This window comes from Lethenteron reissneri, chromosome 10 (assembly GCF_015708825.2).
Source record: "Lethenteron reissneri isolate LAM-NWPU_2019-01 chromosome 10, ASM1570882v1, whole genome shotgun sequence".
Classification (NCBI taxonomy): Eukaryota; Metazoa; Chordata; class Hyperoartia; order Petromyzontiformes; family Petromyzontidae; genus Lethenteron; species Lethenteron reissneri.
The window spans coordinates 7732067-7757156 of record NC_083788.1 but is presented as its reverse complement, the minus strand read 5'-3'; the positions used below and the strand labels follow the sequence as shown (position 1 = coordinate 7757156).

The window sequence follows — 25090 nt, the reverse complement described above, 5'->3', positions numbered from 1 at the left end:
ACTCACTTTTTTCCCGTTTTTGTCCCCAAGAACCCAAAAGCACAACGCAGACATCCGAGAGGGAAACAGATCACGATCGCGTAACAGTCCAGAGAAATACGCCCTCAAATAGGTGACCTACTGGAAGCACTTGGGCTTACTGCCCTACCACCATATTGCCAACAATTCGGGAGCAGCATATTTTCAGGGGGGGGGGGGGGGGGGGAAGAGGGAAGAAGGGGAGGGGCGGAGACACTCACGGTATTTTAAATCGTAATTAACCGCATGTGTGGCCACGCCCGGCTTAAGCGGGAAGGCAAAATAGGCAGACGCCCAGGGCGGAAAATTAGAAGCGGCGGCAAAATTACGGAGGTGGCCACGGATGGATTTAGTGGGCAGCCACCTGTGCCAGCGACCGACTTGAGAATGTGGAAAAATTTTTCCGTGTTTTTGATCGTGAGAAGGCAAGTTGGAACGATAACACCTTTTCCCGCACCACATAGGTTTCTGCTTGTGCTGCATGCTGTTCAGCGCGATGTTCGACGTTTCGCTCCACGTGCCCTGGGGATTTGTCCCCGGGGATTTGGTGAATTGGTTCCTGAAGAATCACCCAGAACGTGGAGTAAATTGGCGGCTGTTGTGCCGACCAACACGCGGTACAACCCTAAAACACAACGGAGAGCTACTCTTCCAACAGCAGTAATTAACATCCTGCAGGTGTTGGTGGCCAAGCCAGTGAGATCATTGCCACGTGTTTCTGAATTCACGCTCTCATTGTCTGCGTTCACGTGATGTCACGCTTGCATCTGTGTGTGTCCCATGTGTTCCTCGAAACGTTGTTTCTGATGTTTGGAGAAGTATGGTCAGCCGTTCTGGGTGTTTTCCACTCGTCCGTGCGTTCCCTATACCTCTGAGTGCCTGTCCAACTGTATCTGGGTGGTCCATGTCCTCTGCCTGTTCCACCCTTGTCGTCCGTCCGCTCACTCCAGCCTCCCCCATTCCCTTGTCCGTGTTCGCACCGCTCAGACGATCGTCGATGGCGACGTCACGAGCACCGTGCTACCAGATCTGTCCGAGGACACGGAGTACGTCGTCACCGTGACGGCAGTGTACCCCGACGAGACCGAGAGCGACCCGCTGTCCGACGCCCAGAAAACCCGTACTCCATCGCACGTCACAGCCGCGCTCTGGCTACGCACGCCCACAACGCACCAGCCTACAGCGCAGCACCGCACCACAACGCGTCCTACCAGGCCACCCGTATCACTTCCCATAATGCACCGGGGCACGCTTATAACTTCTCATAATGCACTACGATGCAAGGACAGATCCCATGATGCACCAAGGTACCTATATCATGAATGGGTAGCACACTGGGCTTCCAAACCAGAGGCCGCCGGTTCGTCCTTCTGGGGTGGCAGTTGGAACAGTGGGGAAAGTTCCAGAACAAAAACAACCATGTCACATGAGACATCAAAAACATTGCACAAGCACAAATCGATGATGTTGCTGTGGTTATCGTGTATTGGCTCTGCGATGTCTGCATGCAGCATGTAATGCGTGTGTTGTTTGTGGTTGTGTTTGTAGTGGATGGGAAGCCTCCACCCACTTCTTCTCCAGGTGAGAGCATAGTCTTGTTGTCTGCGCAACAGATGATGGTGGCGATAATGATAATGTCGTTAAAGTTAACATTGAGGTGGTGGAGGTGGTGGTGTAGGTGGTGGTGTAGGTGGTGGTGGTGGTGGAGTGGTAGTGTAACGGTTAGCGCGCTGTGCTACTCACCTGGCGATCCAACACCTGTAAAAATTATCTGAACCGGTTCTGGGCCCCCCCCTAGGTTGACTCAAAATGAGTGCCTGGTGCAATGTGTAAATATTGCCACTATAGACAAAGGCAGTCGGGCATGGTGCTAGCCACCAACCCCCTCGTCTGTCGTGCCAGCCTTAATAGGTGCTTGCTAACAGCCCCAAAAGTCTGTTAAGGTAATACGGGGATCTTTGTATTTTGATGGTGGTGGCAATGATTCCACTTTTGATGACAGTGACTATGGCTGAAACTATTCACCCATCTTGCAATTCAATACTGATTTGTTGTGACTCGGAGTAGTGTTTAAAGTCAAGATACGACTTTTTTTTACCATTGCGGTGAATGGCAGCGCCCTTAGACGATGAAGATGGTGATTTCGGCGATGTTAATGATTTATTCATCAATGTTGATGACTTCACTGATGATCTTTGTAGTTAGTATTTCACTCTCATGGTGCTGATGGTGATCATTGTGAGAATAATGGTAAAGCTGAGAGTATCAGTGATGATGATGGTCATTACGAGAATGACATCGACAAACGATGGTGTTGGTGTTTGGCGATGATGACGATAGTGATGTTGACAATATTGATAATGTTTGTGGTGGTGGTGTTTCACAGTCATTATGATGACCATAACGATGTTGACAATGGTGCAGTGCATGACGATATTGAAGGTGGTGGTGGTGGCCTCTGCCAATGATGATGATGACGATAGTGATATTGAGAATGTTGTTGATGGTGGTGGTGATATTTGGCAGTGATGATGACTATATCGACGGTGTCTGGTAGGCAAGGCTGCGTTGCCTGGGTCATGTAGCCCGCATGCCCAGCCACCGCATGTCCAAACAGCTTTCGTTCGGCCGGATAGAGGGGGCTAAATGGGCGCGGCATGGGCCAGATAAGAGATAGAATTATGAGGTACGAGAAGATATGGAGCTGAGTGGATTTTCCAATAACTGGTACCAGCAATGCCAAGATCGGTTTCTGTGGAGGAGGTTCGTGAAGGACACTACTGGGCAGTTGGAGGTAGTCGCCCTCCAGGAACAATGGAGGGCAGATGAGCGAAGCTCACAACATTGAGCAGAGAGCCAGGTGGCTAAAACACAGCAAGTTGGCACAGTAGGGGGCAGAGGTGGTGCATCAGCCAGTCATCTCAGTGAACCCATGGCACCTGGGTCTGTCCCATGACCTCCAGCCAGCGGGCGTTCAACACTTCACGTGGCCTTAAAATGCACATAGCCTGGCACAAGCGGCCTGGTGATGTAAACGTCACTTAGTGGTGAATATCAGTTGTTGTTGTTGCTGGTGTCTGGCAGTGATGATGATGATGACGATAATGATGTTGAGAATGTTGATGATGTTGATGGCGGTGGCGATGTTTGGCAGTAATGATGATGACGGTAACAATTTTGACGATGGCGCAGTGCTTGGCAGTGACGGCGTTGACGATATTGACAGCGGTGGTGGTATTTTGCAATGTTGAAAATGTTGATGGTGCGGTGCTCGGCAGTGATGACGTTGACGATGTTGACGGTGGTGGTGGTGTCTGGCAGTGCGCGGTGCGCCCCGTAATGTGCAAGTGCGTGACGAGACGACGACGTCAATGGAGGTGGTGTGGGACCCAGCCGATGGGCCCGTGCGACTCTATCGCATCACCTACACGCCCCCGGATGGGATGGGCCACTCGGAAACGGTGCGGCCACCTCGGTGACCCCACTCCACACCCACGCTGTCCGCCTTTTTGCTGCCCACTTTTTCCTTCATCTACTGTCCTTGAGCTGCCCCATCGTGCTCCGTTGTTGAGCCGTCATTTTATCGCTCCTCGGCCTTTTGGACCTTGGGGGCCATTACGGTTTCCTTCAACCAATATCTCCTGGCGGTGCTCTCTCAGTCCATCGCTGCGTCTTTCAACTGAGACAGCTTCCACCCCGCCCAGTGTTGGATATTTGACGTCCACTGAGACCACAGTCTTCCCCTGGCACCTTCCAGTGTTCCATCTATCACCATCCTTTGCAGCCAGTCACCATCCATTGTGGTGATGTGTCCAGGATATTGCAGTTTCCTGTACTTGACCTCACTTGGCAGGCCTTAATTCATTGTCCCATGGTCTCATCACAGCCAATTCCAGAGCAGATGTTTTGACGGATTGGAAGGATGGAACAGTTAAGATTTAATATAATAGATATATCTTTTACATATATATTCATCTTTATGTCGACTTTGTCGTTGATCTGTGCTGACCTAGGTGACTGTGCCCGGGCGCCGGTCCTCAGTGAAGCTGCAGAAGCTGCGCGCGGGGACCAAGTACCGCTTGCAGGTCACCGCCGTCTACCCGGAGGGAGACGGTGACGAGTCCTCCACAACCGGCACCACACGTGAGTCTGCTCCCTCCACTCAACCCCCCCAACCCCACCCCCAACATCCAAACCTCCTGGCAATCACCTGACCACAACCTCCAAGTTCAGTGATTTTGAGCATGGTCTGTGGGTGTGCACCTGCAAAGCCGGCGACTTGGAGGTGAGGTTAGAAGCGGCGAGGGGGGAACGTTTTCCTCACCGAGAGCCGAACAGGGCTTCCGCGTAATTTTGGCAGTAGGCCGCACGTATGTTTGTATGTATGTATGTAATGTACGTGGAACTTCTTTGGCACTGTACGTAGCCAACGGTGCACACTTAACACGCACACCTCAGGTCACTTCTGTCACTCGCAAGAGGTTCAATGTGATGCTCGTCCTGTAATGCAGCAGAGACTTTTCTATTAAAGGCATGTCTTCGTCACGTGCTGTGACGCGCCGAGCATGGTTAGAGATTGACGGTTTGCGATAAAAAAAAACTCTCAATAATTGGCACACCTTAAGGATTGCTACTGCCCATCACGTTGATCGCACTCGTGCACCACGCTAAGCGGAACAAAAATAGGTAAAGCAGAGCACCCGTCCGTGGATTCTAAAAGGAGACGAGACGAGAGGAGGGATGAACTAATGTTGTTATTGTTGTTGTTGCCGCTCGGCATGTCGCAGTTCCCCAAGCTCCGCCCCGGAACCTACGCGTGTCCGACGAATCGTTCACGCGCTTCCGGGTCACGTGGGAGCGAGCGTCGTCACCGACCATCGGCTACCGCGTCGTGCATCAGCGTAAAGGTGGCGTACACACAAAGACAAAAAGATCCCCTGTGTAGCCTTAACAGACTGTTGGGGGAATTGCGGATAGTGAGCACATTTTGAAGGCTGGACCGGCACACGAGGGGGCAGGTGTACGCACATACACACACACGTGAACACACATACTCATGCCTACACAAAGACAACTATGTAGCCTCTAACTGACTTTTGCAGCAAGTGCTGTTAGCGAGCAACTTTGAAGACCGGCACGGCACTTTCAGGGGATCGGTAGCGAACACCACACCCGACCACCTTAGTCTCCCCAGTTAACCTAGGGGAGGGTCTGGCCCCGTTGAATTACTCGCCACCGATTTTGGCTTTCGGCGGGAATCGAACTCAGGTCACCGGGTTCATAGAGCAGTGCGCTATCAACTACACTCCCGCTCCCCACATGCACGCGTACACACACACACACTGCCATTCGCGACACTGTTATTGCAAGAGGCAACATTTCAATCCCTGCTTCTTTCCTCACACAGCACGGTTTTGGGACTGCCCCTCCATCGTCTCTTTTCCCAAGTTACCATGACCCTGCTCAATACAAGAAGCTACACTATTGTTAGCGCTCTCCGTTGGCCGGCCACTTTTCTTCGTAGTTCTTGGGCCAGTAGCTGTGAAAACAAACAAAAAAAATACACAACTCCCTCCGCCACATTCTAAATCACTTTTTACAGCCCAACTGTTTGTCCTGACCTGCCTAAGGGTGCCCACTATTCATCCAGACGGCACAAAAATAAACGCTTGCTGCGGCGCGTTAAGAGATCTCTCCATCATGGCACGCGGAGCTCCGAACGGCGTGCCGCTTGAACTCTGCGCTCTCACCAAGACGACCGAGGGCGAGAACACGGGGGAGCCTTGCGCCATCACGGCCGCTTGCAGCTAAGGTTCCACTGTTGTGCATGTACAGTGGGATCTGGATACAAGTGTTGTAGCGCAATTCACGACTCCAAGGCAGGTTGCTGTTAGGGGCTTACGCCAGGTTTGTTAAGGGCTTACGCCGAACCAAAACCCCCCTAGCCTATAACTCCCCAGGGGCAAGGTACTGGGATCCCTACACCCCGGCTAACTCGGCTCTCCTTCCTGCCCCGGGCCGGGACTACCCCAACCTCGGCCGGTTGGGCGGAGTAGCCTCCCCTAGCCTCGTGTGAGGATAAACTACCTGAGTCCCCACTCCTACCCCCGACGAACCCCGGTTACATCCCGGGTCCCCCTTTAAATACCCCCCTGGGGGCATGACGTCACCGTCCCCCAAGGCCCGCCTGACGTCACGTTCTGCGACGCCACTCTCTCTGAGGGCGAGCGTGACGTGATGTCACCCACTACACCTCTACACAAGCACACCCCTTGGGAGGAAGGCTGTGTGTGCTTATATCCAAAATAGTGTGCTAATATCAGAAGCTGCCATTCGCCTGTCCCCCCACCCACCAATGCAATATTCCAAAGCACCAGATTGTGGAATTCCCTTCCTCGTTCTATGAGGAAATCTGAATGCGTTACACTTTTAAAATCTCGTCTTAAAACTCACCTGTTTTTACTCCAGGCTATCTCCATAGCTTGAACTTCATGTAAAGTGCTTAGAGGCCTTGAGCGAATAGCACTATTGAGGTAGAGCAGGGCGGCTCGCGACTGAGACGGTTGCGATTTCAAATCCAGGTTGTGGTTTGACTCGGCCAATCATCCCACCAGGGTCAATAAAATTAGTTCTACTTTGTACGGAGGTCAACAGTGGGCGTGCCATTCGATGTATCCGCCCCCGCCATATGAACGCATTATTTCCACCGCTGGCTTAGGGCTGTGAACAGGAGATGAACACCGCCTCAACGCTCTTTTGATGAAGCAGTCACTTTGGCGAAACACTTTGACTTTGCTTGTATGTGTAGTGGGGGGGGGACAACAAACTGAACACAAAAAGCAGTTCTAACCTGGTTCTCACCTGGGTGCACAAAATGAAATTTGAAACCGGAACTTCACCCCCCATTGTCTGTTGTTCTCACAGCGGGCGGAGCTCCCAAGGAGACGTTCGTCGGCGACGACGTCAACTCGATGATGCTCACCGAGCTGGATCCCGGGACCGAGTACAACGTCACCGTGTTCGCCACATACCCCGGGGGTGCCAGCGAGCCCGTCCGCGGCACAGGGAGAACGCGTGAGCAACTGTGCACCCCCACACGCACGCACGCCCGCACGCCCGCACGCCCGTGTGTTTTTTTAAATTATAATTTAACGCAAGCACGTTACAAAGCGCCGATCACAGACAGGAGGAGGAACAAATGTTCCGTGAACAGGGTTCAGCGCGACAGGGCCCAATGAAGGGCGAAAAGCTCGTTCGGATGTTTACGACTCCCCACCTACAAATACAAAGGTGGAATCGTGACAACGGTGCCACCTTCGTAGGCCCGTAGACTGAAAGGCATTCTTTATTCATGTCGAGCTACAGAACAGAAGTTAATTTGTTTCATTGAATAAAAACAAAGGTTCTCCCCCCCCCCCTCCATTCACCCAGACAGACAGGGGGCCAAATGAACATATTGGCGGTACACCGGTGCGCGGTACAAACAAATAAATAAATCGAATAGACAAATATTAATAATAATACAAAAATCCCACGTTTCCCAACCCCGGTCACAAAATCTTGCGGAGTGTGTCAAAATCAGTTCTCATGATGTCGGAACGTTGTCAGTAGCTGAACACGAAGCTTCGCAGTCTGTTGCCGTATAGCACCCAGCCTGATGACGAATGACTGCTCCGTGTTCCAAAGGCAGATTTGACTCGTGCCCTTGACTTGGTCGGACGGTTCCTCGATTCGTTTCCAGAATTATTTCATGGCGGACGGTGCCGTTAAAAGATTCTGACTCGTGTCACACCTTCGAATGGGTAAGCAGCTGCTGAATCCAAGGCAACCGCTGATGGAGAGTCTGTAGTTCACTCGAGGGCAACAGCGACATCGTCAGAGTGTTTTATGAGCATCGGTGTGTTATGCTGCACCGGTGTACCGCCATTACGTCTAAATACTGAGGTTAACACAGCAAGCAACACGTGTGGCCATTGTTGTCTCCCCAGTGCCGCCAGTCGGTATTAGTTTAAGGCCAAGTGAATCGAGGCGAAACCCATAAAAGGTTAAAATACCACTTGCAATTGATGTTTTCCATGCACAGGAATCGAACCTTGGTCACTAGGATCGCCGGGGTAAGGTAGTATCCGCCGAACCTTACAACAACAACAACAATTAACATCCACCACCAAACGGCGGTGTTGTCACCGCGGCCACTCTGCCAGGCTAGGTGCGCTTTGAGGGAACGTGAAGTGGTAAAGGCTTACTCTCGTGGGTTGAATGACTGAGATGGCTGGCAGATGCATCACCTGCAACCACCAATCAACCACCTTGCTCTGTTTTAGCCACCCAGCATTCTGCCCATTCTGAACATCACTCCTCCATCCTTACGTAAGGTGTGCATAGCAGCCACTTTCAATTACTCAGAAGTAAACACAATGAGCCTCTTCAACAGAAGCTGATCTTGACAGAGTTTATACCAGCCCTCGGCATGTCCATTCAGCTCCAAATCCTCCTGCACCACATCAGCCCATATCCATTGAGCCCGCTCTATCGGTCCAAACAGAAGCCGTTTGTGCATGTGGTGTGGCTGGGCATGTGGGCTACATGACCCTGCCAAGATATTCCCGCCTGCCGGAAGAGCCCACTGATGGGACCATGTCCAGGTCTTTCAAGTAACTGTAAGATCCTCACACAGTCCAGTCTGGATAAACCCGGGATGGATCGTGGCCAGGCCGGCTTTAATGTTTCAAGCTGGCAGAGACATTCTGGTAAAGGGTTTCACGTTTTGCAAGCATTGAGAAAAGACGGGCATTAATGTGGCCGAAAATAAACTGGCGTGACATGACTTATTCTGAATGAAACTGCTGCAGCCAAATCAGACCTGGTCATGAGTACCCTAAGCCACAAAGACAAAGATCCCCATATAGACATTTACAGACTGTTAGGCAAGTGCTCTGAACGAGCACCTATGAACGCCGGCACAGCACACGAGGAGGTGGGTGGCCAACACTACGCCTTTGTATACCCATTGGCGATGTTGACACATCGCACCAGGTACTTACTTAAGGCTGAGTCGACTTAGGGGAGGCTTAGGTCCGGTTCAAAGATTCACCACAGTTATTGTTCATGAGCAGGAATCAAACTCAGGTCGCCGGGTTCGTAGTGCAGTGCACTAACCTCTACACTACCACTGCCTCCTCCCCCCCCCCCAACCACACACATATGCATGCACACACACATACCAGAATGCACAAAACATATGGGCCGACACAGCCAATTTTTTTTTGTGTGCGCATGCACATGTGTGTTTTTGTAAATGCAGTGCATTCATTTGGCCATAGCCATGGAGAGTTTACTACGCCGTACTTATCATCCTGGTGACCAGGATGTAAGGATGTAATTCCTCGTCCAGGGTGAGTTTCAATAGGGTGCATCTAAAACTGTCCTGGGCCACCCCTAGGTCAGCTCAGACCAAAAATTAGTAGCTGCTGCAATGTGATCAACATGAGCTACTGGCAGAGATGATGGTGCGTATGTGCTTCGTGTTTGTCGACAACACACCCTGGTTGAGTTCTGCCAGCTCTAATAGGTGCTCGCTCGCAGCACTTGCCTTTGTATAGGTACGCAAATGTTATTAAATGTGAAGTAATGCAATCGCAACTCTAGTGATTATTATTAGAGATCCAATATTAAGGGGTGAAGTGGTTATTCAAGTTGTTGACCCATCTGCACTTTGAAACCCGCAACCTCAATTTGATTCCCAAGCAATACCTGAACCGGGCCTGGGCCAACCCTTTCACCAACCCGCACTGATGGAATATGGTTCAACAAATCCCACGACCGACGTGGCATGGGGAGGCCTTCATCTAGCAGTGGATTGACAAAGGCCTGGAAGCTACTTTTTATTATATTAGGATGATTATTATTGTAAAAAAGTGGCTAAGCAAGCATGTTCATTGGGTCGTTAAATTAAAACAACATTGCATACATCAGCCACTTGGCCTTGCTCCAGATTACATTTTTTCTCCGTGGCAGTGTTAATAAAAAACATGCCATCAAATAAGTGCACATTTGGACCGGGTTTTGACTTTACCGAGATTCACCAGTGAGGTGCGGACATGTGTGTACGTGTGTGGAGCAGTAGTATAGTGGTTAGCAGTGCTGTGCTACAAACCCGGGTACCCGAGTTCGATTCCCGCTCACGGCCAACATCAGTGACGATTATCTGAACCGGTCCTGGGCCTGCCCTAGGTCGATTCAGCCTCAAATGAGTACCTGGTGCAGTTTGTAATAACATTTCCACTGGGGAGACAAAGGTGGTCGGGTGTGGTGCTGACCACCCATCCCTTTATGTACGGTGCCGGCCTTCATAGGTGCTCGCTAACAGCACTTGACCCCAACAGTCTGATAAGGCTACACAGGGGGTTTTAGTCTGTGTGTGTGCGTGTACGTGTGCACGCGTTGCCCGTCGCAGTGTCCCAAGAGGCCCCTCGGAACCTGCGTGTCACGGAGGAGTGGTACACACGCTTCCGTGTCACGTGGGACCTCTCTCCTGTCCAGACCAACGGTTACCGCGTCACCTACCAGCCCAAAGGTAACTTGTCTTCTTTCTCTCTCTCTGCTCAACACGAGTCCAACACATCTAAGTCTTGCCTCCCTGAGCTTCTCGTGAACATTGGTAAAACCCTACTACTATGGCTCTAAATTCTTCGTTCGTGTTCCTTATCCATGAGAGTTATTCCCGATATCATAAACTATTTTTAAAAGCTTTATTGTATTTATCAGGTAAGGCCCACTGAGCTCTAAAGAGCTCTTTTTCAGATGCGACCTGGACACAAGTGGTAGCCCAACTAAGTGGCTTACCATGTGGACATTGATAGAAGGCAAACACTCTGAACGCATGTTTCTAAATGTGGAGGGGAAAAGTGCAGGACCCGGAGAAAAATCCATGCGACCATGGAGACAACATGCAAACTCCAAATATAAAGGTATCTGAGGCGAGATCGAACCCATGACCTCATGTATACCAAGCAAGGGAGTTAACATCTCGCCACAATGGCACCCTGAGCATTCTCAATTCTGTGCTTTCAAGTGTCCATTTCATTTGCCTTTCTTCCTTAGTTATTATGTCTCTGCACAGTATTCTATGTATTCAAATATTTCACCGGAATAATCGCTCGAGTTGAAATATCACCGTTGGAAAGTGTCCATTCTTTAAATAGTCAGTGAACGAATGAACCAAGTGCCATCTTTTCCAAATTATAACGCTCAAGTTGAAGAGTTTTGTGGTTGATTTCATTTAACCAAGAGAGAACCCAAGAGACCGGGAAAGCCTAATTTTTAAAGAGTGATCTGGGTCACCAAAAAAATATTAAAATAAATATAATCATAAAAAAACATCGATGAACAGAATTTAATTAAAAATTAAAAAGACAACATTGCAGAAGAAATCGAAAAAAAGTGCACAAACATAAACTTAATTAGAAAAAGAAAGATAATTTCCTGTAATGATATTTGGGTCAGATACATCACTCGAAAAAAACCCATTCAGAATAAAATATATAAAAACACTTTTTTCCCATTATAATTTAAATAATAAGTTGGGGAGGGGAATGTCTATCTTATAATCAGATTCATATAAAGACATTACTGTATAACCTTATTGACTGGATTTCTATAACTTTATTCTATGCATTTATTGTTGAGACCGGGCACACAATTTTGAGGTGTGTCTTACTTTCCGGAGCGTCTTATAATCCGGATAATACGGTAAAGGAAAGGAAAAAAAGTTTGTGGTTTTCTTGCATAGATGAGCGTGGTGGGCAGGTTTGTCTTAAAAGCCTGCGGTGGAAATGTATCATTCCTGTGGCAGGGACGCGTTCATCCATAACGTAACTAAACCGTTGACTTTCCACGAGTGGTATTCGTGCTATTAAGCCTGTGAGACGGGTGAAATATTCAGATGAGCCCTCAACCGGGATTTAAACAGTCTTGCCCTGCTCACTGATCGTTGTGCCCTACAGATGCGCAGTGATGTAAAGTAATGATATAAACATCGTTTATTTATCCGGGAAAATGTTAACTGAGTCTCAAGACTTTTCTCAAACAGGTCTGTTGGGAATGCTATTACGAACATGTTTTTTTTCATGGGTTTAAATTTGTATTATTATATGGGAGGGAATCAAAGTGTCTGGAGATAACCCATCCTAATGGGAGAATAGCGCTAGAAAAAATCCGTTCAGATAAAGCTCTCTGATGTGTTTCTTTGTTGCACCGCGTGTTGTTGGGCGTGACGTCCAACGTTTCTCTGCACGTGCCCCCGAAAAGCCAGACGCGCGACATCCCGACACCCAGATCGGAGAGCTCGACACAGCATGACTGTGAAAACTAAAGCGGTGATGTCTATACGGAGTTGTCAAATGGCTCATTTTCTGTACCACCTTGCATGGGCAACCGTATAGCCCAACAAAGGAAGACGGGCGACTCCCTCGCTGCCCGCTCGCTCGCTCGCTCACATGTGGATCTCTCCGCACAATCCAGCAACCTCACAGCTCACTCCACAGCGCTCGACCACAGCCGTGCACTGAATCATTGAACCAGCGGTGGGGTGTGGGGGGGGGGTCCCTTGGAGACAAACGATGCAATTTCTCTCCACGGTAAATCACTCACGGCAGCAGCAGCGTGAATTAAAGCTGAGAGTGAGGGCTGCTGCAGGTTTGTGCGGGCATGTGTTTCCAATATCGTGACATCATCAACACAATCCTTTCCTCTTCAGTCACCGCTTGCATTGAGTTAGATTACGCGCACCCGTGCACACACACACACACACAAAAACGCGTGAATAAAATTAGCTGTTTAAAAAAAAATTAAACCCCCCTCAAACTTTCACCGGGCAAGTACCAGAGGCCATGCAATTACACGGTGATTGTGTAGAGAGGGGATTAATGAATAAATGTCACCCGCTTCCTCCGCACTGTCCGCCCCCCCTACGTTAATAATCTCCCCGCTGATTTTAACTCCCCCAAATCGACGGTGCAGCACACATCCTCCGTGGTGCTCTACTTTAGGTTGCTTACGACCGCACCCCGCACCCCTCTCCCCTGCTTTTCGCGCAGTGTCGTGATATACGGTTGCAATAAGACGTGTCAAAAAATCCAAAGCGTGGAAGGAATTTGATGGCAAATGGGAACCACGTGTTGGGCCTGTAGGAGGCTGTACAACAAGTAGGTTGGCGAGCGTATCTATAGAGGGGTGGGGGTGGAGGGTTGGTAGCAATTTTTTGAAATATTTATTGTCCGGTTTACTGGCCCTCCTCGACAATATTCAACAGGGAAATTGCTTAACATGTTCGGCTAGCATGGCGCTCCTGAAACTTTGTCTGAAGACTCATTTGAGGGTTTCCCGGACACAAAGACGAAAACAAAAATAAGTACGCGCACGGTCAATGCCGGTGTGATGGCATCGTCCTCCACCATCGCTTCCTTTCTTTTGCCAGATCCCTCGGCTGTTGCCCAGTTATATATATGTGTGCTTTCCTGTTTCGGGCAGTGTTATTGACAAAACGCGTTGGGGTTCATGAATCATCAGAACGCTGCTGATGACGGCGGCGATGGTTGTTGTGGTGGCTTGTTCGTGTCTTCCAGCGGGGGGGCAGCCCGTGCAGGTGACGGTGGCGGACGGAGTGAACACGGCCATGCTGAATAACCTACAGCCCGGAACAGAGTACGACGTGAGCGTCTCCGCCATCTACCCCAGCGGAGACAGCCAGCCCCTGCAGGGAGCCGGCCGAACCCGTGAGCATGTGCACATACACGTACGCACTTACACACGCTTACGCACATACACGCATACATGCACATGCGCGCACACACGTACATGTGTACACACATGCGTACACACGTGCTCAAACACATAGATCCTCCTTCAAGAAGCTGCTCTGCTCTGGTTAAGCTAATTTAGCAAGTGCTCTGATCGTGCATCTGCCAAGGCTATGGGAAGAGTAATGAGAAGGTGGGATGCTGCCGTGGTAATGGTTAGCACACTGGACTTGCAATTCAGAGGTCACCTGTTTGATCCTCCGGTGTAGCAGTTGAAACAATGGGTATGTATTTTAAATTCAACTCCACCATCCCCCCCGCCTCCCACCTCTGTCCACCCAGCAGTATAAATGGGTTACACCAAAGTTAGGCAATCGGCAGGCCTCGTGTGATCTGGCCCACATGAAAGAGGAGGCCAAATACCCTCTAGAGGGGCTCTCTGGAGCTTCCTCTAGCGCAGGCCTTTCCGGCAACTGTGGCGGTAGCAATACATTTGGGAAGCGGTAAAGTAGCGGTTAGCGTGCTCTGCCACGAACTCTGTGACCTGAGTTCGATTCCGGCTCACGGCTAACACCAGTGACGATTATCTGAACTGGCCCTGGGCCTCCCCGAGGTCGATCGGCCTAAAATAAGTACCCGGTGCGATGTGTTAATCATCGCCACTCGAAATAAAAAGGCAGCCATTGCATTTCTACTGGCCACCCACCCCCACATCGTGTGCCGTACCGCCCTTCATAGGTGCTCGCTAACAGCACTTTCCCCAACAGTCTGCTGAAGGCTATACAGGGGTCCTTTGTCCTTGTGTGCCTGTGTGTGGTGTGTGTGGTGCGTCTCTTGCCCTCACGTCTCAGTCTCCCAAGAGTCTCCGCAAAACATGCGTGTGTCCGAGGAGTGGTTCACGCGGTTCCGCGTCACCTGGGATCGCGCTCCTTCGCCCACCAATGGCTACCGTATCGTCTATCGGCCTCGAGGTTCGGGTCAAACACACGTGTGCGCATCTACACACGCACACACGCACTTGTAAGCACACATCGTCGTCATCATCGTTATCGTCGGCGTCGAGCTACCATGTTGACGAACCCACCTGTAAACGTGGATCGTTGTATTTGCCACTAGAGTGGACACTTCAATAAGTTAGCATTGTCTTTGTTGTCGTCGTCATTATTTGGTAAAAAGTTTTTATTTGTATCAATCTGACTGTCCGAGCGTCGGTTTAGGATTGGCAGTGCGGAAACGTAGAGACCGACGATTCCGCAAAATTGTATTTTTGCCGAAAGCGTACTGATATCTCCATTTGTGCTGGGCAATTCCAACGATCGCGAGCCCGGAATGAGGATGCGATTCTCCTGGGTTGAGTACAAGTTTTAATGGGATTTACGAGGCCTTCGAAAACATAGGATTCACGGGTGTTTTGTTTTCAGAAGTGCCAAAGCGTGCCACCAAGTGGCGATCCTTGGATTTAGCACAATAATCCCATTCACTGGAACGGAGACACAAGAATTGCCATTGAAATTCGTGAGGATTCTTTGACAACCTAGGACGTGTCCGTAGTCCCCTGCTCGTAGGGGGACTACGGATCTCTACAAACACACACATGCTCCGATGAGCACGGTTGGCTACGCACGGTGCGAAAGACGTTCAACACACACATACGATAGATCCCAACCGCACCTCCGATTAGCACGGTTGGTTACGCACGGTGCGAAAGAAGTTCAATATACGCACACACATGTGAACGAAAGGACGACCCTCATGGTAGCGGATTGTATGAACTTATTTGCTTTTGCTGCCCGTCTCATTGGGTGCCTCTGGTAATGAATGAAAGCTAAAGCGGCGTCGGCGGCAGCCTGTGTGGGGTGTTCCAGCGGGAGGGCAGCCCATGCAGGTGACGGTGGCGGATGGCGCGAACACGGCCATGCTGAATAACCTGCAGCCGGGAACGGAGTACGACGTGAGCGTCTCCGCCATCTACCCCAGCGGAGACAGCCAGCCGCTGCAGGGGACCGGCCAAACGCGTGAGCACACGCACGCACACACACGAGAAACAAATACAAAGATCCCCGGTATAACCTTTAACAGGCCGTTAGGGCAAGTGCTGTTAGCGAGCACCTCCGAAAGGATCGGTATGGCAGAAGAGGGGGTGGGGTGGCCAGCACCACGCCCAGCCGCCTTTGTCTCCCGAGTGGCGATGATTTTACGCACCGCACTAGGTACTCATTTGAAGCTGAGTCGACCTAGGGGAGGCCCACGACCAATACAGATAATCGCCGCTGTTGTTGGCCGTGAGCAGGAATCGAACTCGGGTTGCCAGGTTCGTAGCGCAGTACGCTAACCGCTACAGTACCGCACACACACATGCACGTACGCATACACAGGATAATGATTTGTAGTTATAGAGAGCTTGCTAAAATGTTTCGATAACTCAAAGTCCCCTAACCACATCAAAACCATTCCAATGCCCTGCTGCAGCTGTCGCTGTGCTGCGCGAGGCATACACATGACCGGCCTGCAAATGGGCATCATTAGTCTGCGAGTCAGGGGCGATGATGCTATGTGGATTTTCCCAATTAAGTAAATATACGAGTGATTTTATCGAATCTGGATCGTGACGCTGGCAAACGCGGCCGACGTTTTAAAATAACGTCACGGCATGTCTAACATCCAATGGGGTTGCGGGGCGGCGCCTAGTTATGGTTAATGCATCGGCAGTATTCACCAGGGTGGCCGCGGAGCTCGAACCACAAGCTTCTGTAACAAGAGGCATTACTGTGCGTGCCCCTCTTACCGAACACCTGTTAAGGCCGGCACGGCATAGCACGCGAAGGGATGGTCTGCCCACTTTTGTACTCCTATGGCTGCTGTTGATGTACGACCTGTGTGTTCAGACCGGAGGCGTCTACGTGTCTCTGTGTGCGTGGCCGTGTGTCCCAGTGTCCCAAGAGGCACCGCAGAACCTGCGCGTGACGGACGAGTCCTTCACGCGGTTCCGGGTCACGTGGGACCGCACGCTCGGGCCCACCAACGGCTACCGCGTCGTCTACCGACCAATCGGTGACCGGACGGCGCAGACGGCCACGGACCCAGACCGACGCGCAGACTCTCGCCGTACTCCACAACATTACAGCCCCACAGTGGCACCCACGCACTCACACCACGTAGATATATTGGAGGGAGGAAATTAATTTGCCTAATATCTACAGCCATTTGTCAATCCACTGCTGGATGAAGGTATCCCATGTGGGAGTTGTTTGACCATACTTCACCATGCTGGTCAGTGAGGGTTGGTAAATTGATAGTGGGGGGGAGTGGAACGGCACTGCCGCATGTTCCTCCCCTCACCCCCGGATGCGCCGCTGATACTGCACAGCCATGCATTGTGAATTCTTATACGAATCACAACATCTCTCACCAGATCGTGAATAAATAGCACTTCCTTACAACAGATAATTATGCATTTATGTTGATGTTTTGGGAAGATGGTCCTTCTTCAGAGCAGAGAGATGGCAAAATAATTTTGAGTGACTTATTGTAGTTGGAGACTGCACCTCTGATTTCCTTTCCCCGTACCTCCGATTCGCACGGTTGGCTTCGTACGGTGCGAAAGAAGTTCAACATACATGTATACGGCATGCGATGAGCATCGATTCCCCGATCAGAACTGATTGTTACGTCCAAGATACAGCCATCGAATGGCGCGTGAGACAATCGACGACTCTGTACGGTTTATACAAACGATATGCTTGTGTTACGTGTAGGCCAATGGACCGAACATATCCGTACAAGCGAGACAACAGAGAGATGGCAAAAAAACGCGCCTGAAACAACCACAATAGATTCCTGAATTCTAAACGAGTTGACAGATCGTCATTTTAACTTGGATTAGTTATCCCCCAAGACGTAATAACTGGGACTTGTGTTGGGTGTCGGGCAAATTTAAAACATGTATATATATTTTTTAAAGAGCCCAACAGTTCCACGGCACCGTGACTGACCTTGCCGCCACGCGTGCTCGGGCTCCCAATGACAGCGGGCGGAACGCCCATGGAGGTGATCGTCGGCGACACGGACACCACGATGCTCACGAACCTACGGCCAGGGACATCGTACGACGTGAACGTGTACGCCCTGTACCCCGGCAACGGCGCCAGCGAGCCCATTCAGGGCATCGGCACCACGCGTGAGTAGCCGCCCTCGCGCGCGCTGCCGTGGATGATATTCTTAGAACCCGCCGTCGTACTCGTGATGTTTTCAACATCGCCCCCGTGCTCGACTGTCATCATCATCACCATCGTTATCACCATCATCATCACCATCATCATCACCATCATTATCACCATCATCATCACCGTCATTATCACCATCATCACCATCATCATCACCATCATTATCATCATCATCACCATCATCATCACCATAATTATCACCATCATCACCATCATTATCACCATCATCACCATCATCATCACCATCATCACCATCATAATCATCACCATCATCTTCACCATCATCATCACGACACCCAGTGAGGAGGTTGAGCTTCCACCCAACACATTTCTCATTGACATATCGGCGGCGGGCAGACGAAGATGATCGTATCGTCACAAAAGGTATAGTTTTAGATTAACCTAATTATTATTATTGCCCGGTGGTTGAAGTATCATTGGCGAATACATAATGAATGGACAGGGGCCTGGTTTTCAAAAAGGCACCTTTAAAGGAATAACCTTTAACTGATCGATCGATTGAAATGCTGTGCCCCCTCGACAGTCATCCCTAAAGCGGTGAACCTGCGGAGTAACAACATCACGCCCAAGAGCTTCTGTGTGCAGTGGGACCGCGTTCGCGACGCCTATTCGTACCGCGTCGTCTTCGAGCCGGTTGACGGTGAGTGAGCCTCCAACTGGTCACCTGATTCGTGCGCTCCATGTCTCGTAGTCATCATCATCATTGAACATCGGTAATGGCCAAGCCACTGCAGGATGAAGGACCTCCTGCCCAAGTCGCCACCATCCTTCATGGTCCCGCAATACAACCCAGCTAACCGCACCTCTGATTAGCGTGCTTGGCGACGTATGGTGCGAAAGAAGATCAACATACATGCATACACACGCATGAGCCAGTCTAATCGCCCTCTCCAGCGCTGTCCCTATTTTAGGCGCCCCTCGGTAGCTCCTCTGCAATCATTGGAATTACACCGAGATACAAAGAACGCGTAGATTAGGTAACATACGCAGGTTCAAGGCGCTACTTTGATGGTTAAGTCAAGCCTGTGGGCTTGCGACGGCGCACGCGTCGCTTGAAGGGAAGAAGGCTGGCGATCGACAATTGACCTCGCATAGCTGATACTTTTACAGCGTCGGTGCATTCAGTTAATGGAATCATAATTTTCGGTTTTTTTGCCTGCTTTCCATTATCGTAAAAAACAGCACCGGACCGTGAATCTGTCAGTGAGTGAGGTTCAGCAGAGTTTCAGCGTGGAAAAGTTTTTTTTTTACCAGGACCACTGACTTTCTCTCCATCCCAAGAAAGGATGAGCCCTCGCCCTCTCCTGATTTGTCGCGCCGGTCTAATTGATGTCCACGAAAAAGAAATGCACAGACCCCCTTGCACATCACCATCGCCCAGTCAAGAACGCCCAGTCATTTATCCTCCCCTCCGCTAAATAATGAGTTATTGCCACTCCTGTGATCTGTAAATGCTGGAATGAGCTGGCGCTGCCAGCGGGAGTGCTGCCAGGCTACCGAAGCATGCTCTGCGCGAAGTACTGAGAAGAGAGATGCTGCTGCTGCTACTGCTGCGTTCTGAGCTTGAGCGCTTTGATCGAAAAGCCAGCGCACATGCTGTTGCATAAAACCAGGTGCGCGTGCCCAAATCTATGCGCGCACGATGTGCGTGTTGTGCGTGCTTGCGTGTGTGCGCTTGCGTGCGTGTGTGTGTGCTGGATGGCATGCGCGGTGTGTAATAAGTGTTCGCTAATGGAACCATCCACGGCTGTCTTGGTAGGCTGAATGGAGAGCATTTGTGTGTATGTATAGTTACATGTCTGTTGGTACAGTAGGGGTTACAGCTGTTTCATCTGCCAGTCATGGCACCTGCGTCTGTTCCGTGATCTCCTGTCGACGAACCTTCAACATTTCACGTGGCCTCAAAGTGAACACATACAAATTTACATCAATCTGGGCACCAACAAAAAGCACCGTACAAGCCAATAGAATCAGGGTAAACGGATTGCACCAAGGCATTGGTCTAGTGTATGTATATTGAACTTCTTTAGCACTGTACGTAGCCAACCGCGCTAATCGGGAGGTGCAAGCAATGGTATAGAAGTGCTCCACGAGCGGTGGTGTAGTAGAAGTGAAACCTTTTCAGTCGTGACTTAAGAACATCGACAGGGCCCAAGTCCCAGATTGTGGCTGGAGGGGAGGGCGTTCTCCAGATGGGGGGAGCTACAGAAGGGCCCCGGTGGTCGCCCTCGGAGCGACGTCGCATTCTCCAGACGCAGGGACGACCGACATCCGCAAACATCGGTTCACATGCAGGAGCTACATGGATCATTGAATTGTGCGATTGTGGGGGTTGTGAGTGCTGGCGACCGCTTGGAGCAGCTTTCATCCAGCAGTGCATCAATCACGGCTGATGACGATGATGATGATGATGTGTTGTGGCAGGTGGCGACAGGCATGAGTTCCCGGTGCCGGGGAGCGTGACGAATCAGTGCGCGTACAACCTGGTCCCGGGCAAGGAGTACCGAGTCACCATCACTGTGGGTCTGCCGGATTACCAGGGCCCTCCCACCACCATCAACCAGCGCACATGTGAGTGCACGCACGTGCACCAGGGTCGCAAACGGGTACCCTACCCGTACCCAGCCGGGTACGGGTAGGGTACGGGTATCGGGTACCTGATTGCGACCTCTGGGATGAAGCCATGTTGCAGGCGCGGGTGGGTTGATTCTAGGAACCTGAATTGTGAGAAGAGACAAGACGTTGGGAAATGAGTGACAAACAGTTACTCACCAGTGACTCACGGCCTACCTGTACCCATACCCGGCCGGGTACGGGTAGCCAGGTATCGGGTAGGGTACGGGTATCGGGTACCCGGTTGCGACCTCTGACGTGCGCCTACACTCGCATGCTCGCAAAGATCCCCCTGTACAGCCTTTAACCGACTCCAGTCAGTCTACCAATACCCGCCATTCGCCACTAGCACGGCACACGAGAGGGTGAGTGGCTAACACGACGCTCGGCCGCCTTTGTCTCCCCAGTGGTGATGTTTACACACCACATCAGGTACTTGTTTTAGGCTGAGTCGACCTACGGGAGTCTCAGGACCGTTTCAGATAATCGTCATTGGTGTTGGCCGTGAGCGGGAATCGAACTCGGCTTCGCCCTGGATAGTAGTACGGCACGCTAACCACTGCAGTAACGCTCCCCACACACTCACGTACTGTATAGACACTCACCCACACTGTCACACACACTCACATACAAAACAAAGACAAAGTTCCCTCGTATAGCCTTAACAGACTGTTGGGGCAAGTGCTGTTAGCGAGCATCTACATACATACATGCACTCGCATGCATACACAGTCGCGCTATTGTAAGGGTAAGCACAGAGGCACTTGACCTCTGGTCACGCAGTGGCTGGGAACGAGGTTTGGGATTGTCGTGATCGTTTTTTCACAGTGCCGGCCCCAACATCAGCTCCCACAACTCCCAAGCCTCCGCCCACCATCCCTCCTGCACGCACAGGTACCGCTAATTACAGCCGTGCTGATGGAGACTGTGGTGATGATCATGACGCTATTTTAAACAATGACTGCAATGATCATGACTAAATCTATGGACGATAATGCTTCCGCTCGTGCTGATGAAGATTATAAGAATGAGAGAGTAAAGGAAAAATCTACTGCCCTATTTTGCAACCACTTTGTAGCGTTTGTAGAAGAAGATATTTGAAGTTGTTAAAAGATTCAACGATGATGTTGATGATAACGATGTTGATTTTGGCGATCGTGATGGGGATAAGATAGTGCCAGTGGTGTTGGTGGTGTTGGTGGTGACAATGATGATATCATTGTAGATGGTGACGATGATCATGACGCAGAATGATGCTACTGATACCACATTAATTACTTAAGTAACCCGGACCGAATAACTCGCTGACAGTGAAGTTCCTTGTGTTGTAGTCGTTGGTGGCGATGTTCATCTTGATCATTGCCTCGATGTTGTTGAGGACGATGGTCGTGCTGGCGAACATGGGCATGGTGAAAAAGGCGGACAACGTCGAGTTCCCCTAACTCGGTGGCGGCGGTGCCCCCCCCCTCACTCTCCCCCCCTCCCCCACTCCACCCCCACCCCCCCTGCAGAGTGCAAGGGGGCGAAGGCCGACTTGGTGTTCATGGTGGACGGCTCTTGGAGCATCGGAGACGAGAACTTCCAAAAGGTCATCAACTTCCTGTGGAACATGGTGGGCGCCCTCGACCGCATCGGGCAGGACGGCATGCAGGTACAGTCCAGCGCCAACTCGCACGCGGGAGCGGACGCTGGGTCACGGGCAAACACTCGCACCACTTTCTCCGCTGTATGCCGAGTCAGCCTGATGGGACTCAGGGAACCGCCAGGTTGTCTTTTTTTCCCACTGCAAAAAAAAACTGAGCTTTGCTGCTATGATGTCACGCACTCATCGAACGAGTCGAGCCGCACGTCGGTGACGCTGTGTCCGCGCAGTACATACGTACATCACACGCAATGAGCGCATCATATAACTCCTCTGGCCCTACTCAGCCTGGGGCCACTTTTCAGATGCCTCGTGAGACTAGTGCATCGTGATTTGGTTCTGGCTCGCATGGCCAATTACCAGCGGGAAACCACCCGTACCATGAGGGCACATCCTATTAGCACGGTTGGCTACGTACAGTGCAAAAGAAGTTCAACATGCATACATACCGCGCTGGCACAGCTCGGATATACCAGTGGAAAAGAGGCAAGCGACACTGGAGGCCATGCGATGATGGTGGTGGTGGTGGCGGTGGTGCTGTCGACAGGTGGCGGTGGCGCAGTTCAGTGACACATCGCGATCCGAGTTCACCCTCAAGATGCACAATTCCAAGGAAACCTTGCTCCAAGCCATCACCAATATCCAGTACAAGGGCGGCAACACCAAGACCGGTAATGCACACAGACCGAAAGCTAGCCCTGTGTAGATATCATGTGCTGTGATGAAAGGGGCCATTGCCCAAAACGTCGCCTGCTGTTTCCCCTGTTTTAAGGCCGCACTCCAGTGTTATTGACACACGCGTTGAGTGGTTGTTGATAATTGTGCTTGCGCACCACTGCCAGTGCAGCCACAAAAACAAACAAATACCCTAGTTGAATCAAGACCCCCCCCTGATCGCGGCAATTTATTGAATCGAGTGAGAGGTTAATTGTCGCATGCTTAGCACACACGCAAAACAGATGCACTCGACTACTTTTTACGAACCAGCGCCCTGCAAAGGGTCTACCATAGCAGCACTCTTGGAGAGGACCCCTCCTTACTTAGCGAGGCCCTGCGAAAAACAAGCCATTCGTACAAGTCTCTCAACTTGTCTTCTCCTCCTGCTGTGTAACAGCGGCACCTCATAAATTCTACATTTTGTCCTCGCTCGCACTCCATCGCTTAGCAATCTATTTTGTTGAACGCTAAATACAGCAATGCACCCCTCCCATCCCCACCCCCTCCCCCAATAATTAAACATCACCACATATGGTGCAGTGCTGCTTGCAGTAATGATTTATGTAGCTGTGGTGCGCACCCCTAATGCAATCTCCACCATCCCCCCTACAACCCCAACCACCCGCCTCACCCCCCTCGCTTTCACCTCCGTCTCTTCAGAGCTCACCCACAGAATGTTCTCAGTATCATCTAACATGAGGCATTCATCCCTGGTGGTGCCATGGCAGAGATTAATGAAGGGGCCTCACTTTTCCCCAAACACCCCCCCCCCCATTGCCAGCAGTTGGATCATTCCCGGTCTAACATGTTACACTCTACCCTGGGAATACCATTACGTGTTATTGAGGGGTGTCTGGGGAACAGGTAGCAGACGGGTTTTGCAGGGGAGGGATTGTTAAAAGAATAATAATACAGATAATTTACGGACCTTTGTCAGTTTCTTGCCGAAAGAAGGCTTCCCCACGCCATGTCGGTCATGTGGTTCGTTTTACCTTACTTACCCAAGCTTGTCAGCGCAAGCTGATGGTGGGGTGTCGTTGGAGGGTGGACCCAGGACCATTGCGGATATCGCTCACCAACGATGTTTACCGTGGCAGGGATTGAGCCAAGGTCACTGGGTTGTAGCCCCAGTGTGCTAACCAATGTGCCACAATCCCACCCCTAAGGAGTAATATAAAATACTCGTTGTTAGCATTCTCAGTGTTTACCGGTGGGAATATATTCTGAAGTGTTCAGCTGTGTGTGTGTGTGGAATCCTGGCAATGGATAACATCAGTAGCAAGTGGTATCTGAACCCGTTCTGGGAATCCCCTAGTCCAGGGCTCTTGAACTGTGGTAATGGGCCATATGTGGCCAAAGTGGTTTATCCTCGTTTAATTGGTGGTGGCAGTCGTGGTGGTGGTGGTGGTGATGATGGTGGTGGTGGTGTTGTTGACAATTGCGGTGATGGTGGTGGCGGTGTTGGCCGTGCTTGTCGTGGTGGTGGTGGTGGTGCTAATGATGGTAATTGTGGTAGTGGTGATTATTGTTCAACTGGTGGTGGAAATGGTGGTGATCGTTATGATGATTATGGTGTTGAGTGTGAGGGTGTTGATGGTGGTGACAGTTGTTATTGTTTAAATGTTGGTGGCAAGGGTCGAGATCGTGATGATGATTAGGTTGTTGAGCATGATGGTATTGACGGTGGTGGCAGTGGTGGTGATTATTATTTAACTAATGGTGGAAAACGTGATGATGGTGATGATGATTATGGTGTTGACCGTGGTGGTCGTGGTGGTGGCAGTGACGTTAACGGTGGATCATTGTTTAACCGGTGGCGGCGGTGGTGGCGATGGCGACGGTGTGGACGGTCGCGCCGTGTGCAGGCAAGGCGCTGGAGTTTGTTCGCGACGCGATGTTCGCCGCCCAGTCGGGCGTGCGCCGCGGCTTGCCGCAGGTGCTCGTTGTCATCACGGACGGGCGCTCGCAGGACGACGTGTCGGCCATCGCGCAAAAGATTCAGCAGGACTGGTACGATGTCGTGTGTGTTCGGTGCGTGCGTGAATCTGTACCATTCA

The 25090-nt window shown here is 50.9% G+C and overlaps 1 protein-coding gene across 1 annotated transcript in view; it reads left to right on the top strand.

The window, feature by feature from the left end:
- The window catches only part of LOC133340919 (collagen alpha-1(XII) chain-like), a 130677-nt gene that overhangs the window by 83654 nt on the left and 21933 nt on the right, over window positions 1-25090 (top strand). Inside the window, exons 29-46 of the mRNA XM_061549414.1 lie at window positions 1006-1138; window positions 1567-1599; window positions 3340-3479; window positions 4032-4161; window positions 4806-4925; window positions 6943-7092; window positions 10475-10594; window positions 13644-13793; window positions 14669-14788; window positions 15683-15832; window positions 16749-16868; window positions 17845-17994; window positions 18585-18701; window positions 20486-20632; window positions 21503-21568; window positions 22186-22325; window positions 22864-22987; window positions 24899-25041. Coding sequence (XP_061405398.1) covers window positions 1006-1138; window positions 1567-1599; window positions 3340-3479; window positions 4032-4161; window positions 4806-4925; window positions 6943-7092; window positions 10475-10594; window positions 13644-13793; window positions 14669-14788; window positions 15683-15832; window positions 16749-16868; window positions 17845-17994; window positions 18585-18701; window positions 20486-20632; window positions 21503-21568; window positions 22186-22325; window positions 22864-22987; window positions 24899-25041 — 2253 coding nt within the window. The remainder of the gene's footprint in view (window positions 1-1005; window positions 1139-1566; window positions 1600-3339; window positions 3480-4031; window positions 4162-4805; window positions 4926-6942; window positions 7093-10474; window positions 10595-13643; window positions 13794-14668; window positions 14789-15682; window positions 15833-16748; window positions 16869-17844; window positions 17995-18584; window positions 18702-20485; window positions 20633-21502; window positions 21569-22185; window positions 22326-22863; window positions 22988-24898; window positions 25042-25090) is intronic.